We start from the raw sequence: 14038 nt of genomic DNA on the forward strand, positions 1-14038 counted from the left end.
AACATTCACCCAGACTGCCAGACTCAGTAGAGGCAGAGACCAATTAAAAGAGCTGCCAGAACTGCTACATAACAACAAACTACATTCAGATTTTTCAGTTGAAAAGCAATTTATGTCTCATGCCTTTTGAGTGGATCAACACTTCTCCGAACAGATCAACACTGCCAATCTCTGTTTTAAGTGGCATTGCCTAAAGGGATGTGGTAGTCTTGGAAGATGCATGGAAGAGGCACCAGGTGTTCCTCTTTAATTGCTGGGACAGCCTAAACTTTATTTTGCACACAAGATTCAGTCTGGTAAAACCACATGAAGAAAAACTTTGGGTGGTATTAGCTGTTCCCATTGGGCATACCTGCTGCCTGAGATCATACACAGCTGAGACTGTTGAGGCTACTGAGCGCAGGAGAATAGAAGGTTCAAACCCAAGTAAATCACAGGCTGATCAGGACCAAAAGTAGCCACGTCACAGCATCAACAAACAGATGCCCCCACTGAGGGTAATCCTAAGGATATGGAAGTATGTTGGCATATGCACTTCTGCAATTTTATCCAAACAGGTAAAACCCAATGAAGCCATGACCTCACTAAATCTATAATCTGTTGTAAGAATAAATTCTAATTAAACTTGCTTAAACAGAAAACAAATTAGAAAGCTGTTTTTGAATATAGACACACTTTTATTTAAACCAGAAGAGAAGGCATTTAGGAAGAGTGGGAGGAAACAGCGAGATTTAGAAACTCCCTGGACACCTTGATCACTGGGCAGTCAGCCACACTGCAGCACAGGACAGGAAGGCAGTGTCGTGCCAATGATACTAAGAACTCTGACATATTTTTCACTGGCTACTTGCATACATCCAAACTCTGTTAAGAATGAAAATTCACAGCTATTAAGGAGAGATTCAGATTTGCACACAGCTGGCTGAGAAGCCAACATACATTCAGCAAACTGCAAGTCTCCTCTGAACTGAAGGAAAACTAGATGAACTCTCATCAACTGCTGTCCAGCTAAAAATGGTTGAGAATCAATTCTTGGTGTTCAAGGACTGGAAGTCACCTGTTCTGCTCTGAGACTCATTAAAGAATTAAAGGGCTACTGCATGCACTGGGAAGCTGTATCACTAATAACGCAAGCTACCTACCTAGTAAAGTAGTTTCTGGCTTGGGGTGACTTTATTTTCTACTATTTGGTATTGATCTGGAGTACCTTGGTGTTTCTGAACCAAAACGTGTTTTATGAACATAGCAGCTGCCCAGTTTTACTACTGCTTTTGACCTTTCTAGGTCAGATCTCTCCAGTGCCAAGTCTTCCCGTGTCCATCAGCCTGCGACAAACCCTACAGGGAAGAAGATCACCTGGGATTTACGGAAGGCTGCCGCAAATCCTGTGGTAACCTAAGGAAACCGGGGTGTTCTGCACACAGTATTTTGAGAAAGGGGGAATACCTATATCACATAAGAAGTTTTATATCACCATAAGCTGTGGCTCTCTTTTATTTTGTATGGGAGGGACCACTTCTGCTGCCTATAATGAGACCACTGCCACTTTCAAACATTTAAGACCAGACCTTCAAGATTCAACTGGGCATTCAGGTGATTTTTCTGGGCCTCATTTTAACAAATGAGATTCTACAAAAATAATAGCAATGATTTCTACAGATGAATATTTCCTACAATTTTCAGCATCATTTTCACAAGACAAATTCCCACTATTTTACCTATGTTTCCATTTCTGTCACGTTTCCAATCTCTGATGAGTTTTCTCATTACTACAAAAATAAAATGAGGAAAAAAAAGAAAAACAAACAGTTGCCTGCTCTCAATTCTGGAGGACACAGATGTTGTCCTTAGTGTATTTACACTGTTTACTGAAGGCCTCATTCCCACCCAATGTTCCAGGGTCTTTTTGCTTTCTTGGTAATTTGTGCCTTGTGGGATAGAGAAAAACTTGCACTGATTGTAGTATTGACTGTCTCAGCTGGTACTGCAGAATATAAAATAAAATGAGGAAAAAGGCACGATAAAAATGCACAGGTTGGAGGTGAAACAGGCCAGCTGCTGTCACAGTGAACACATGTAGAAAAAGCAGCATCAGCTGGGTCTTCTCAGTGCCTGTGTCAACCTAACATCAACAAAATACTTATTTCTTCCTACTATTTTCAAGATTTCAGAGCAGGGCCCCAGAAGCACAGCATTTAGAAAGAACTGTCACGTGGCAGCACATTCGTCTCCCAACCAGAACCAAACAGAAAAAAGCCAGGAGCGGAGGAGCATGCTCAAGTGGCAGAATTCTGTTCTGTTACATATTTGCACGAAAGCAGAAAGTGGGAACTTTATCAGACTTCTGCCCTATGTCAGACATTTATCTAACAGTGGTCTGGAGAAAATGAAAACTAAAGTTGGCAAGTCTGGTAATCTTCCTCCATGAAAAATTTCCTCCTTGCCTGCAGCACCTTCTGTCCTGAAAACTGAGGATCTGTGATTCTGTTGTTTTTAAAGAGCCTTTTTCTTGTTTTGTTTCCTAAAGCCTTTTCCTATTTACCCCAGATACTTCACTGGCCAATAAGTACACTTTGTGAAAGCTATTTGCTTTTATTGACTGTCAGCACATCTATCCGTGTACCTTTTGCAGTTCTATTTCAATGAATATGTTCCTATGAAGCCAGGATTTCTTTCACGCCCCCATTTATTCTCAATGCTCACCTCCAAATTCTCTTCAAATTGTTCATTTCTTTTTCACGATCACCTTTGATCACAATCCCCCAAGGTGTAACTGAACACTGACCATGACCAGATAACCTGTTTTAAAATATTGCTGCCAATCTATAATTGGTGCTAAGAAGTGCTAAAAAAGGAATTGGTTAATATACATTAGATAATATATTTCATGTTCCTGACCTTGATAGGCCCTCTGAGCCTGTATCCACATAGATATCCATCTATTTAACTGCAGTGATTTAGAGATTAATATAGTTACTTTGGTGCAACCTCTCAAGAGTGCATGCCATGCAGCATAAAAGGGGCATAATCAGTACAATTTATCCTGACAGCATATAACTTCACCGTATTAGGAATAGTACTGATTTAATGATACCAGTATGAAATCTTCCCTGACTAAACAGTTAAACTGCCACAAAACTTTGGCAAAAGAAGTGTGGGACAGGAATGGAGGACAGGGAAGAAGAGAGAGGGGGAATGGGGGAAAAGGCCTTAATGTTAAAGCTACATGGAGGAACCTTTTAAACTCTGGTATTGATAGAGTCCTGTTTGTGGCAGTAAGGCGGTAGATGTGATAAGGATACCATTTGCAGATCCCGGCTTTTCAAAGGAACCTTTGTTTTTGAAATAATGGAAGCTCAGACCTCCCAGGCATGGACATAATGTGAAATTGATTTCCCAAGGCTTTAGCTACACCAAGTTTCACTGGTTTAATTAAAGGTGTGCTTTTAAATCAATTCAGTTAAACCAGTCCAAGCTCCTGTGTGGACACTCTGAAATTGATTTGAGGCTGTCTTATGTCAATGAAGCTTAATTTGGCAAAGAATCAATTTACACCGAATAGGCACAAATTTTTGTTGATTCAAAGATCCCGAAATAGGTTAAAAGCCAATCCTATTTAAAATAGCTAGATTTTGACCATTTTCTCTGTTTCTACTCTAGCTACACTAAGCTATGCTGGGCTCTAGTAGCCTAGTCCGTCTCTTAAGAAAGGAGATGAACTTGCTCTTTTGCAGCAGTGTGCATAAGTCTTTTGACAGATACACAACTTTGTGAAAGATACCCTGTAAGTGTAAAGCACTGTGAAACTAGGAAGTCTGAAAGTAAAAGATGGCAAGAGTAAGAAAAAAAGGGGATGAATTCTAGAGATCACTTCTACTCTCCTTCCCCATTTCTTTTCTTTTTGTAATGCAGAAAGGAGATGAGCGTATTAGTGCTGAAAAGCGCAAACCCTGGGAGAGGGAGCAGTCCTCCTACATGATCCATACCAGCTCTCCCATCCTTTCGAACTGGGGAGCAGATGAAATTATGCACAATTAGTGCAGGGGTGCCTGTGAAATCAGGCCAAGGTTATTCTGTCAGTCTCACATTGCTGAGACCAAGCCAAAAATCTTTCCTTTCTTAAGGTGGGGGATTGAAAGGATTTTAAAGATCTACTATGGACTAGCTGTGTGGAAATTTCCCTGAGTTTCAAGATGTCTGTGCAATCCCTTACAATCATTCACACTCCACTAGACCGTAAATGAAGGTTCACATTTGAGTCCACAGCTTACAAAAACGTATCTATGTTATTTCCACACTTGAGAAACACATGAGAAAATGGACAGAGAACTTGTTATTGATATGCTGCTAAGGACATGCCAGCGTTTGCTCTCACTCTACAGACACAGCTAGACATAAAATCAGAATTTGTACAGCTTTATTTAAGATTCAGGGCCTGATCCTGTCCTAGAAAACAGGAATCTTCCCTCAGACCATCACAGGAACAGTGTCAGGCTGCGGGATATTTCCCTGATAATGCTCAGCCAAAATTTTCTGAGATAGTGACTCAAACACTCTCAGCTCCTGAGAGAAAAAGAATAAAAAGGCACAATCCTGCAAAGTATTACATTCTCTCAAATGCTGGTATGTTGGGATCTGAGGATACTCAGTATCTCAAGGGGTAGTCACATTGCAGAGTCGAGCAGCAAGTGATTAAGTACCAGCCTGCCCTTGTTTAAAGATGATTTTTCAACCTTTACCCTTCATGTTGGTTGTTACCAAAAACTTCTGCAGGAAGCCAGTAGGACTTAAAACTACACAGGTGTGCTTAGATTGTGTGCTGTAGCCCTAATTATTCTGAACTGTGGTGCTAATTATTAAGTTTTATTTTAAAGCACCTATAACTATGCATGACAGTAAGTGTTTTGTATCCTTTCACTCCTCTGAAGTGCTGCTAACAGGTAATGCGCTACTTCACTTACTGTTCAGTTCAACGGATTTATTTTCAGAGTGAATCCTGTGTGAATTTCTTCAGACTCAAACTGTTTCCCTGGTGAGACTATGTAATCCTGTGGTCTTGTTAGAGCAAAAATCGTCTATGAAACTTCATTCAAAACAAATCCCCTGCCAAACTATTTCTTCCTTTTCATTTGGACAGTTATCCTTCTGAAAATTTATGAGGAAAAAGTTCTTCCACCACCTAGTCCAACCTTGCAAAGAGGACAGTATCAATCTGACAGCAAGGTAAACAAAGAGATCCTCAATCTTAGCAGTGCCAGAATATATTGGGCAGTTTTTCATTGCATTTAGAGGAAAAACAGCAAGACTAAGGTAGTTCAATAGAAAAAAACCCCTCAAAGACGTGGCTTGTTATGGTTCACTCTGATTGTAAACAATTTCCATATATAAAGAGAAGTTTCTCAAATGCAGCTGCAATATTTTAAATTCCACTTCCCTGCCATTACTAATACACTGCACCCTGATGTATTGCATCTACTGGCATTAGTCATGACTACACCTACCGTCTGTAATGGGCTGCCATTCATCAGCTTGGTAAGCTTAAAATTAAGTGATTTTCCTGGAAATTGTTTCTCAGAAGCATCATTTGATCTGCTGTAGTTAAAAAGCCATGTCAGTGGTTCCATTATAAATTCCATTTTCCAGTCGTCGTCGCCTTTTTTTTTTTTTTTTAATATAAATTAATTGTTAATTGTAGCTTTCCTCTAGGCTTAATGCTGGTATAAAAGGTTTTGGCTGATGAACAAATCTTTTCCAAAGACAAGAATTTTCAATTCTATCATTTTTAAATAAGTGTCATAAAAAAAATCACAGGAACAAACTTGTTTAAGTCAGCTGCACAAATGAAAGCTGACAACTGATTAGCTCCTTCTGGGAATTAATTGTTTTCTACATTTTGGGGAAGAAATTGCCAGCAGGAACTTTAGAAGAGGCCTGAAGCATGGGTTTTGAAAGTCTAATACAACAAATACCAGTTTAAACAATTACATACTTAAGCAATTGTTATAACATGGAGTTGGCATGACAAAGCACAGTAAACTCCAAAAAGCCACCATCTTTTCTAAAAAGCAAGCAGCATGCACGCTTGCACAAGCTCAGCAATGTACCAGCAATGACTTCATCAGCGAAAGGGCCTGCAACGATGAATGCATTAGTCCATATCTTTAAAACTCAAACTTGATATATTGAGCCTCTAGGGCAGTGCAGCCCTGTGCATGCCCAGAACAGAAACTGTTGCTTGTCCTACAGGGTGGAAGTAATTTAAATGACTTTTGCAGGCTGTCCCTCTTCCTTTCTCTTTCTATCAGATGAAAGAATGAGAAGTGATCTTTCTTGCTGGCTTCTACTTCAAGAAGACAGAATTAAAATTGCATCTGTATTTTCTTCTCACTGGCTATGTAAGAGTCACACCAGAGCAAGACCTAGTTATACTTGTTCCTCTCATTTCTCACATCCTGGTTTTCACAGAAAGGTTACTTAGGATTGTGTTCTGGGTTGGAGATGCAGTGTAATTTGGACAGGTCCCTCATCTGGATAAATGGATGCTATAGCATACAGAAGCAAATTTACCCTCTGTCAGATGTAGCCTGCTCCTGGAAATGGAGAGATGGGCTGCTGGTGATCTTTATCTGCTTCCTGGGCCACATGGTAGGGTACAAATTTTTTTTGCCTGGTCACATTGCCTTGGATCACAGTCCATATCACATATTAAAAGTTAACAGGGTATTTTAGAGCTTCCAGTCCACCTACACATCAGACCCTACAAATTCTTATGCAGTGCATATTCCTACCAAAGCAATCAAAAATCATTCCATGATTTCTCATATGCTCCTAAGAAATTTCAGACAATTTATAGTCCAAACCTGTGGACTAACTCTGTGTATTTTTCCTCTGTGACTTTATATATTTATGCTACTTGGTTTTTGGTTTCAAACCTATTGAGCTGTAATCTTGTGGGGAACTTTACTCACTGTAGATATCCTATCCACCTGTACCAGAGTATTCTTGTATGTGAGAACCACTCACATGAGTAAACCCTTTAAACTCTTGAGCTAAAAGAGAGAGAAATGGACATTCATTTTCACATCCTAACAATTAAAATATTGGACTGAAGAGATTTTAAAAGGTCTCAAAAAACTCCTTGCTTTAGATAAGGAACACAGCCTAAGAAGTCTCTGTTCATTCAACCACACAATTTGGAAGAGAAATGGATTGTCCTTGAGACTCTTCAGCGTAACTAAGCTTTTGAAGCCAGGCATAATACTAGCCTTAATTCTGGGCATGAGAGCAAGTAGAGGCACAAGCAATTTGCTTGTGCTTTGCTTTTGCACTTAGACAAAATCTCATCTCACAAGGAAGATAGGAACTTTAGCCCATTGTGCTGTATTCCTATAGTCTTTGTCAGGGTGTAGTGGTCATGACATTTAAAAATAAGAAGATGATAACAGGAAGGAACAGGTCACTGTAGCATGAAATGAAGAAGCAGAAATTGGATCAAAGAAAGAAAGGAGAGAGACTATAGGTATATATGAAAAATAATGATTACGAATAGCTTCCAGCTAATGTGAAAAGGTTCAGGCACCACAGGTCAGGTTTTTAGCCCTACGGGCCTCTCTGAAGAGTTGTGTACTTCCTCTGCATGGTGAATACTATTATTCCAAGTAATACTGCTTGTCGAATTTTGATTTCCAAACTAATATCTAGGATGTTACCGTGCAACTGTGATTAGACAATCACAGTTAGGCGACATTTTTCAGTTGTATGGCAAGTTCCAGGAGAAAGCTAGTGGACCTGCTTTTTCAATATACCTGTGACTAGAATTAGGCAGAAATTCCCCAGAAATGTTTTTACTTCTAACTCCCCATCCTGGCTCATTAGTATCAGAGCCCTTGCTCATTCTAGAGATGATCCTTTCCATTCAATATCTTCCCTCACAGGGCAACTAGCTTACTGGGTCAAGTAATTATTTTTCCTGTTCTGTGGTACAGGTAGCAGATAGATAAAGCCAAGAGCACAGATGACATAATAACCAGATCATTACACCTGACACTTACTTCATACTCCTCTTTGAATCCGTAGCCTTCTGCACACTTCATCTGGGTGATGTGCTGCAGCAAGTCAGCTACACGGATGGCTGGATGAAGCTGTCCGGTCTGGTAGGGTACATCCACTGGATCTCGCTTCTTGTATGTATGGGACTGGACCAGGCTGCTTGTGTCACTGACCATCGTGTGGGTTTCATCTAGGAAAAGAATATCTCATAATGTACTGGCTCATTTGCATTTATTAATAAAAATATAAAATACACAGACTTCTAGAGGAATGACAGAAATCTGACATCTTCAATATTGCTTCAGTCTGTGAAGACTATGTCAGATAAAGGTAAATCCATGGAGCAGTTTACACAGGGAAATTGCAAGACTGATTGGAATGAGGCAAAGTCCATGGTTCTACAATGGAAGCATTGCAGAGCAGTCCAAACTATAAGATTGCTTTAAATAACACTAGCTGATTATAAACAAGCTCTAAATCAGGCATGTGGTTCTAAACTACACAGAAGTTTCATTCTGAAACTTCGTCAAGTCCCACGGGATGAAATAGGACTTGTATTCTTCTTAGATTAGTGAACTGCTATATTTTATGCTGCAAATTTAGAGCAAATGTTTGGAGTGAGCAAAATAAAAAGACGCACAAAATGGCTTATGGTTTCATCAAGCTAGGACTGCAATGGAAACATAAATCTGATACAACATTTGAAAACAAACTACAGGAGGACAAATGCAAAGGGTCATCTGCTCAGGAAAGATGTCTTGACTGGCTGCTGAACATGCTTTAGGACCACAGTCTATCATGAGCCATCACTTTAGGCATGGAATGTTTAATGTCAACTAACATGCAAGCCAACAAACAAGAGAACCCAGTGGGTTGGTTAAAATTTGTACGAGACACATACTCTCCCAACCCTCCACATCTCTTCCGTGGGGCAAATGGGCAACTTACCATTGATTGGCACTTTTAAGAAGATACATATCAGGAGAAAAAAAGAGGAGGAGAAAAAGGAAACAGGGCATAAGCAACAGTACTACATTAATAATTACAGGTAATTTTATGTTTGCAGTTTAGCTTTTACAATGTGATTTTCTAAATGAGTCAGATCCTGATCTCAATTTCACAGTATAAATTAAATTAAATCTACTGCAACCAAGTTATCTTATTGTGAGTTAATTCACGCAGATTTAATTGAGATTAAAACTCATTCTCAGCAATAGATAAATGTGAAAATGCACTCTATCTAAGGAAGCAATATCACTTTCTTGCTCTTTAGCTGGAATTTTTTATTTGTTTAGACTTGACAAGAGGAAAAACAACCCAAATTCTGAGGTTCAAGTATCATCATAAATATTTTTCTTTTTCCCTAAATAATAATTTTAGATATCTCAAAAAGTTTTTGATTTTTCATTGATATTGCAAATGTAGTGCTTTGACTTGGTCAAACTGCTCTTCAGTGGCTGCACACTAACCATAGCAAGTGTTTCACAAAAGTAATATCTTTATAAAAAATGATTAGTTTGTAAAATATGTTGTATGAAAGGGGAACACTAAAATAATATTTCCACTTTTATAAATTTAATATATCACAGCCAAAAGTTCCCCAAATTAGCTGTATAAAAAAGTCCAAGATTCTCATGCACACACCAAAACTGCTACCACACCTCATTAAAGGTGAGATTCTGATCTTAGTTATACCACTGGAAATTGGTGTTGAGGCCACAAAGCTCAATGGGTGATATTTCAAGAACAATTTCAGGTTCTTTCAGTTGACAGAGATACAGAGATTTCTCAAATCTAGTCCTCAGTGGGCATACAGTCAACATGAACTGTGCACTTAGATCTAAACCAAAACCAACAGATAGCAATTTATGGGTATGCGTATGGCCATTTCACTACTTTTCCTGCTGGCTTACTAACCTGATCCAATCCACAAGGAACCAGACTTCACCATTTAGTCATTAAATTTGACATCTTTTGTCTAACGTGTGATAAAACTGTACTGTGAAGCACCTTGTGATGCATGGCATGAAAAGTGGTATACAAGTGTAGGTACAGTATGTTGCTGTTGAAATGGCACCTGAAAACTACAAGGTGGCTAAGACACAAAAGACAAAAAAAGTGTAGGAAGTTGATCATGATTTTTGTGTGGTTTACTTCAATTTCAGAAGCAGGTTAGAAAATGTGGTGTTTTTTTTTCACAAGCTGTTAGTAACTATTATGAATGCAAAGTTATGAGATATCAGGGACTTGTGCTACAAAATTGGTAGTTAAATCCTGCAGTTATTCTACTCTCTACCTATTGATTCCCATAATTTCTACAATGTTTGTTAAATAACACATTTATTTTCCAGTTATATGAATTTATGGCATGGAAGATATCTGCAAATCCAGCTCAGTATCTTATCTATCTGGGCTAGGAAACTTTTGTTTCCAATTTCAGAAATGATACTAGACAAACATGACCTACATTGATGCTCAGCAACTACAAATTAAGCTGCTATTATGTAAAGCATTTGTTTAGCTCCCAGTTTTCACTTAGGTTATTAGGCTAACCATGAAAGTTTTCCTTCAAGTAAATGAGCATATCCACATACCTGAAATTGAGGGGTCAGACTGTTGCCCCTTGCATCATTTAAAGAGTTTGCTATTACTGATCAGTCATTCTTTTCAATTGCCTAAGAATTTCCTAATTTGCATGAATATTCCAGAGATCTTGCTGTATCAAATTTTGGAAACGGTAAGTATATTGTGGCCTTTCTAGTAGTCCCTGTTCTCAAAAACTAAACTCAACCATTCACCAGACCTGTTCCCTTCCCAGGAGGTTGCAATGGAAGGTTTATTTGGTTCTGACTACAGGCTTGACGCTGCAGCCTAAAAAAACTTCACTGGGCATTCAAAGACAGCAAGAGCAGATATTAATTGCAATTAAAATCTAGCATGTAAATAATAGAAAAAGATTTTTTTTTTTGTTAAAAGCTATATGCCTTTACTGACTCAAGCAGAGCTGATTTGATTAATCTCAGATGGAGCACTAGTCCTATACAAATAATCATGAACACCTTTTGGGAAATAAACTCTGTCTCAATGGAACAGTAGTCATAAGAGGATACTAAACTTTTAACATGTAAGCTAACAAAAATATTTCTTTTCTACAATGAAATAACTGAAAGATTTTCTGAGATGAGTAAGCACATGTTGCTGTATTAGACCATAAAGTACACATCTAGCTAATTCAAGATCTTACAGACTTAGTAAAGGAGATTTCCAGTGTGTATTTTTGACTGATATCTGAACTGTTTGCTTGGAGATTATTTTTTGTGAAAGAAAAATGAACAAAAAGTTTTAGCACCATTACTGTATAGCAAAGGACCGAAAAAAAATCTGAGAAATCAATAACTAACACTAATAATCCAAATGTGAAATCTCAAAGTTTTTCTCCTGATAATAGTACTTATCTCCTTGCCCACCCACAAGGTCGGAAAGAACATCTACTGGATGAAGCGCTGAATGAATGCTAAAGCACACACACAAAAATATCTAACATCTCAGGCAGTTAAAAGGCACTGCAAATTTCATTTGCATGCAGATTATTACATTGTTACAGTCACTACCATTACCTTCTCTCATTACATAATGTAGAAAAATGAACAGGTTCCTTCTTAACGTTATCATACTGAATCTTAAAGTTATCATACTGAAATACACTTTGCTAATTATTCTTTCAACATAACAAGTTTGCAAAAAATCACCTTCCTAAATTTCTAGTTCTTATATGCTTCACTTTACTTTTAAGTCCTTTTAACTAGTTTAAAGCTAGGAATCAGTTCAGATGTCTTATATTTATACAGTGATTTGAAGAAAAAGGAGAAGAATGAAAAATACATGTAAAGATATCAATCATTGTAAAAAGAGTAAATATACAGGCTTTAACATTGGAGTTTGAATTCTTGCTACAGTGCTTTTTTTTTTTTTTTGTTTCTAAAATATCCCTGTTTAATTTAAAGTTAGGATGAGAAGGAGGTGTAAATAAATACAAGCCACAATGCTGTTTGAGTTACTTAGGCACTGAAAAAATGCAATAGTGCCTCATGCTTATTTTATTGTCATGGTGCTGGGATCCCTCTCTTTTTGATATTGCACAACAGAAGGTTTTCCTAAATTCCCAGTGGAAATGCTTTATACTTTAACTGTGTATGTTTTTAACCTATAGCTCTACCATTTTATTTCATTCCTATGACACCTGACGCATAATAAACCATAAGAAACCATTAAACCACATGACTATAAGTGTCATGTTATTTTGCTGTTCAAAACGCCATTTCTCCTCTGAAACTTCACTTTGACAAGCATGTCAGGAACTGTGCGGTAATGTGAGAAGAAATGATAGCTGGTAGATGGCCAAAACTTTGACTGATTTTTTGTATCATGAATAGTCTAATTAGGAAATGTTATTTTTAAGAATTGACATCTTCAGTTCTGAGATAAAATGGGGAAAAAATGAGGAAAACTATTTCAATTGCTAGGGTAATCAAATTCTTTTGTGTCACTCCAAATACATGCATAAACATTTCCCTACAAAACCACTTGTTAAAATTATTCCTCTTTTTTCTCCCCTGACTTGCACTCTGACAGTAGAAATCAAGTTTGATAACTGTCCTTGGCATTCTCACTGTACACAAGCCTACCCTCCCTTAAGCATAAAACCACAGCTTTTTGCATACTATTGTCTGTACCCTGAGAACTGTGACTTTCTAAATTACTTCAGCAAATAAAGGGAAATGTTCTCACCTAAAATTGCAGTTGGCACAAATGGATCTGTCATACATCATAAGCAGGTCAATGCAGGAAAGGTAAAAAGAGAGAGAACAGTAAATGATTGATAAATGTTCCCCAGTTTTCTTGCAGAAAGCTACTGTAAGTAACTGGTTATACGTATTAAATATCTATGACAGGGTGCATTGAAACCCAGATTTATATGCTTTTATTATAAAAAAGGTCTATACAGGGATGCAACCAAGACAAAAAAATTGGTTACCTGGGTAATAAGAATTAGGCACTGTTGTGCTCAATGTGTTAGTTTTCATTGTAAAGGAAGATGGTGAAGATACAGCTGTAAAGAGAAACAAAGCTAGTTAGAGGCAGTGAAGTGATATGCGGCTGTTTAAGCTGGGTGACACAGGCGTATGTGATTGGCTTGGTTTCCAGCCTGTTCTGTTGTGTTTGCTGCACTGTCAAGACCTAGGGAAAACTAGGTGCCTCTAGTGAAGAAAATGGCTCAGTGAATTTGATCAGCTCCCTGAAAAGAAATGTCATCCGATACAGCATTTTGATCAGCGATGACAAATATTTCTTAAACCACAAGATTAGACTGAATACTGATCCCTAAATAAAGACATCACGATGACAACAGGTGCTTTCGACAGATCATTAGTAAATTTACCTAATAATACTGCAAATACTGTATGCAAATATTTTACTGTAGTTCATTTTTCTTCTACTGTTTTTTGATTTGTTCAGACAGATACTATTATTCCCTGCGTATTATTCTTTGTTTAACAACAGTTTTCAGGCAGTGATACGTAGACCAATGCTAGCTTTGGTATTTAATGTTTTAACCATTTGTAAAAGCTACGGAAAAGCACAATGAAACAAATTAAGCTCAATTAGTTCCTTGGTATACACAGATCACATGAATTACCCTTATAAGCACAGATACTTTCAGCAGGTGAGAGAGAGCTAATCACAAAGTATTAGAGGATGTTCAGCCAAAGAGTGATTAAAGGCTTTTAAGCAAAGCTTATTGCAAATTCAACCCTAGTTGCTGTAGGTTTGATTATCTATACAGCTCAAACTCAGATCAGTCAGTGTAAGGATATTCTGGATACCAATAAACAGACTAACAGGTAAAAAAAGAAAAAAGATGACATGATCTGCTGGACGGGTAGGTCTAAGATTACTCGCACTGGCTTTGATTCCTCTTTTTCTTCAT

At 37.8% G+C, this 14038-nt stretch overlaps 1 protein-coding gene across 16 annotated transcripts in view; it reads right to left on the reverse strand.

The window, feature by feature from the left end:
* PTPRM (protein tyrosine phosphatase receptor type M) overlaps nt 1–14038 on the reverse strand; it is a 482698-nt gene that overhangs the window by 80721 nt on the left and 387939 nt on the right. For 8 of the 16 annotated variants that reach the window (XM_064507224.1, XM_064507229.1, XM_064507226.1 and 5 more), the window contains 4 exons: nt 13085–13159; nt 12838–12864; nt 8998–9009; nt 8052–8239 (listed from right to left, as the gene is read on the reverse strand). In XM_064507224.1, coding sequence (XP_064363294.1) covers nt 8052–8239; nt 8998–9009; nt 12838–12864; nt 13085–13159 — 302 coding nt within the window. The remainder of the gene's footprint in view (nt 1–8051; nt 8240–8997; nt 9010–12837; nt 12865–13084; nt 13160–14038) is intronic. The other 8 variants (XM_064507227.1, XM_064507234.1, XM_064507236.1 and 5 more) reach the window with 3 other exon arrangements.

Source organism: Dromaius novaehollandiae, chromosome 2 (assembly GCF_036370855.1).
Source record: "Dromaius novaehollandiae isolate bDroNov1 chromosome 2, bDroNov1.hap1, whole genome shotgun sequence".
Taxonomy (NCBI): domain Eukaryota; kingdom Metazoa; phylum Chordata; class Aves; order Casuariiformes; family Dromaiidae; genus Dromaius; species Dromaius novaehollandiae.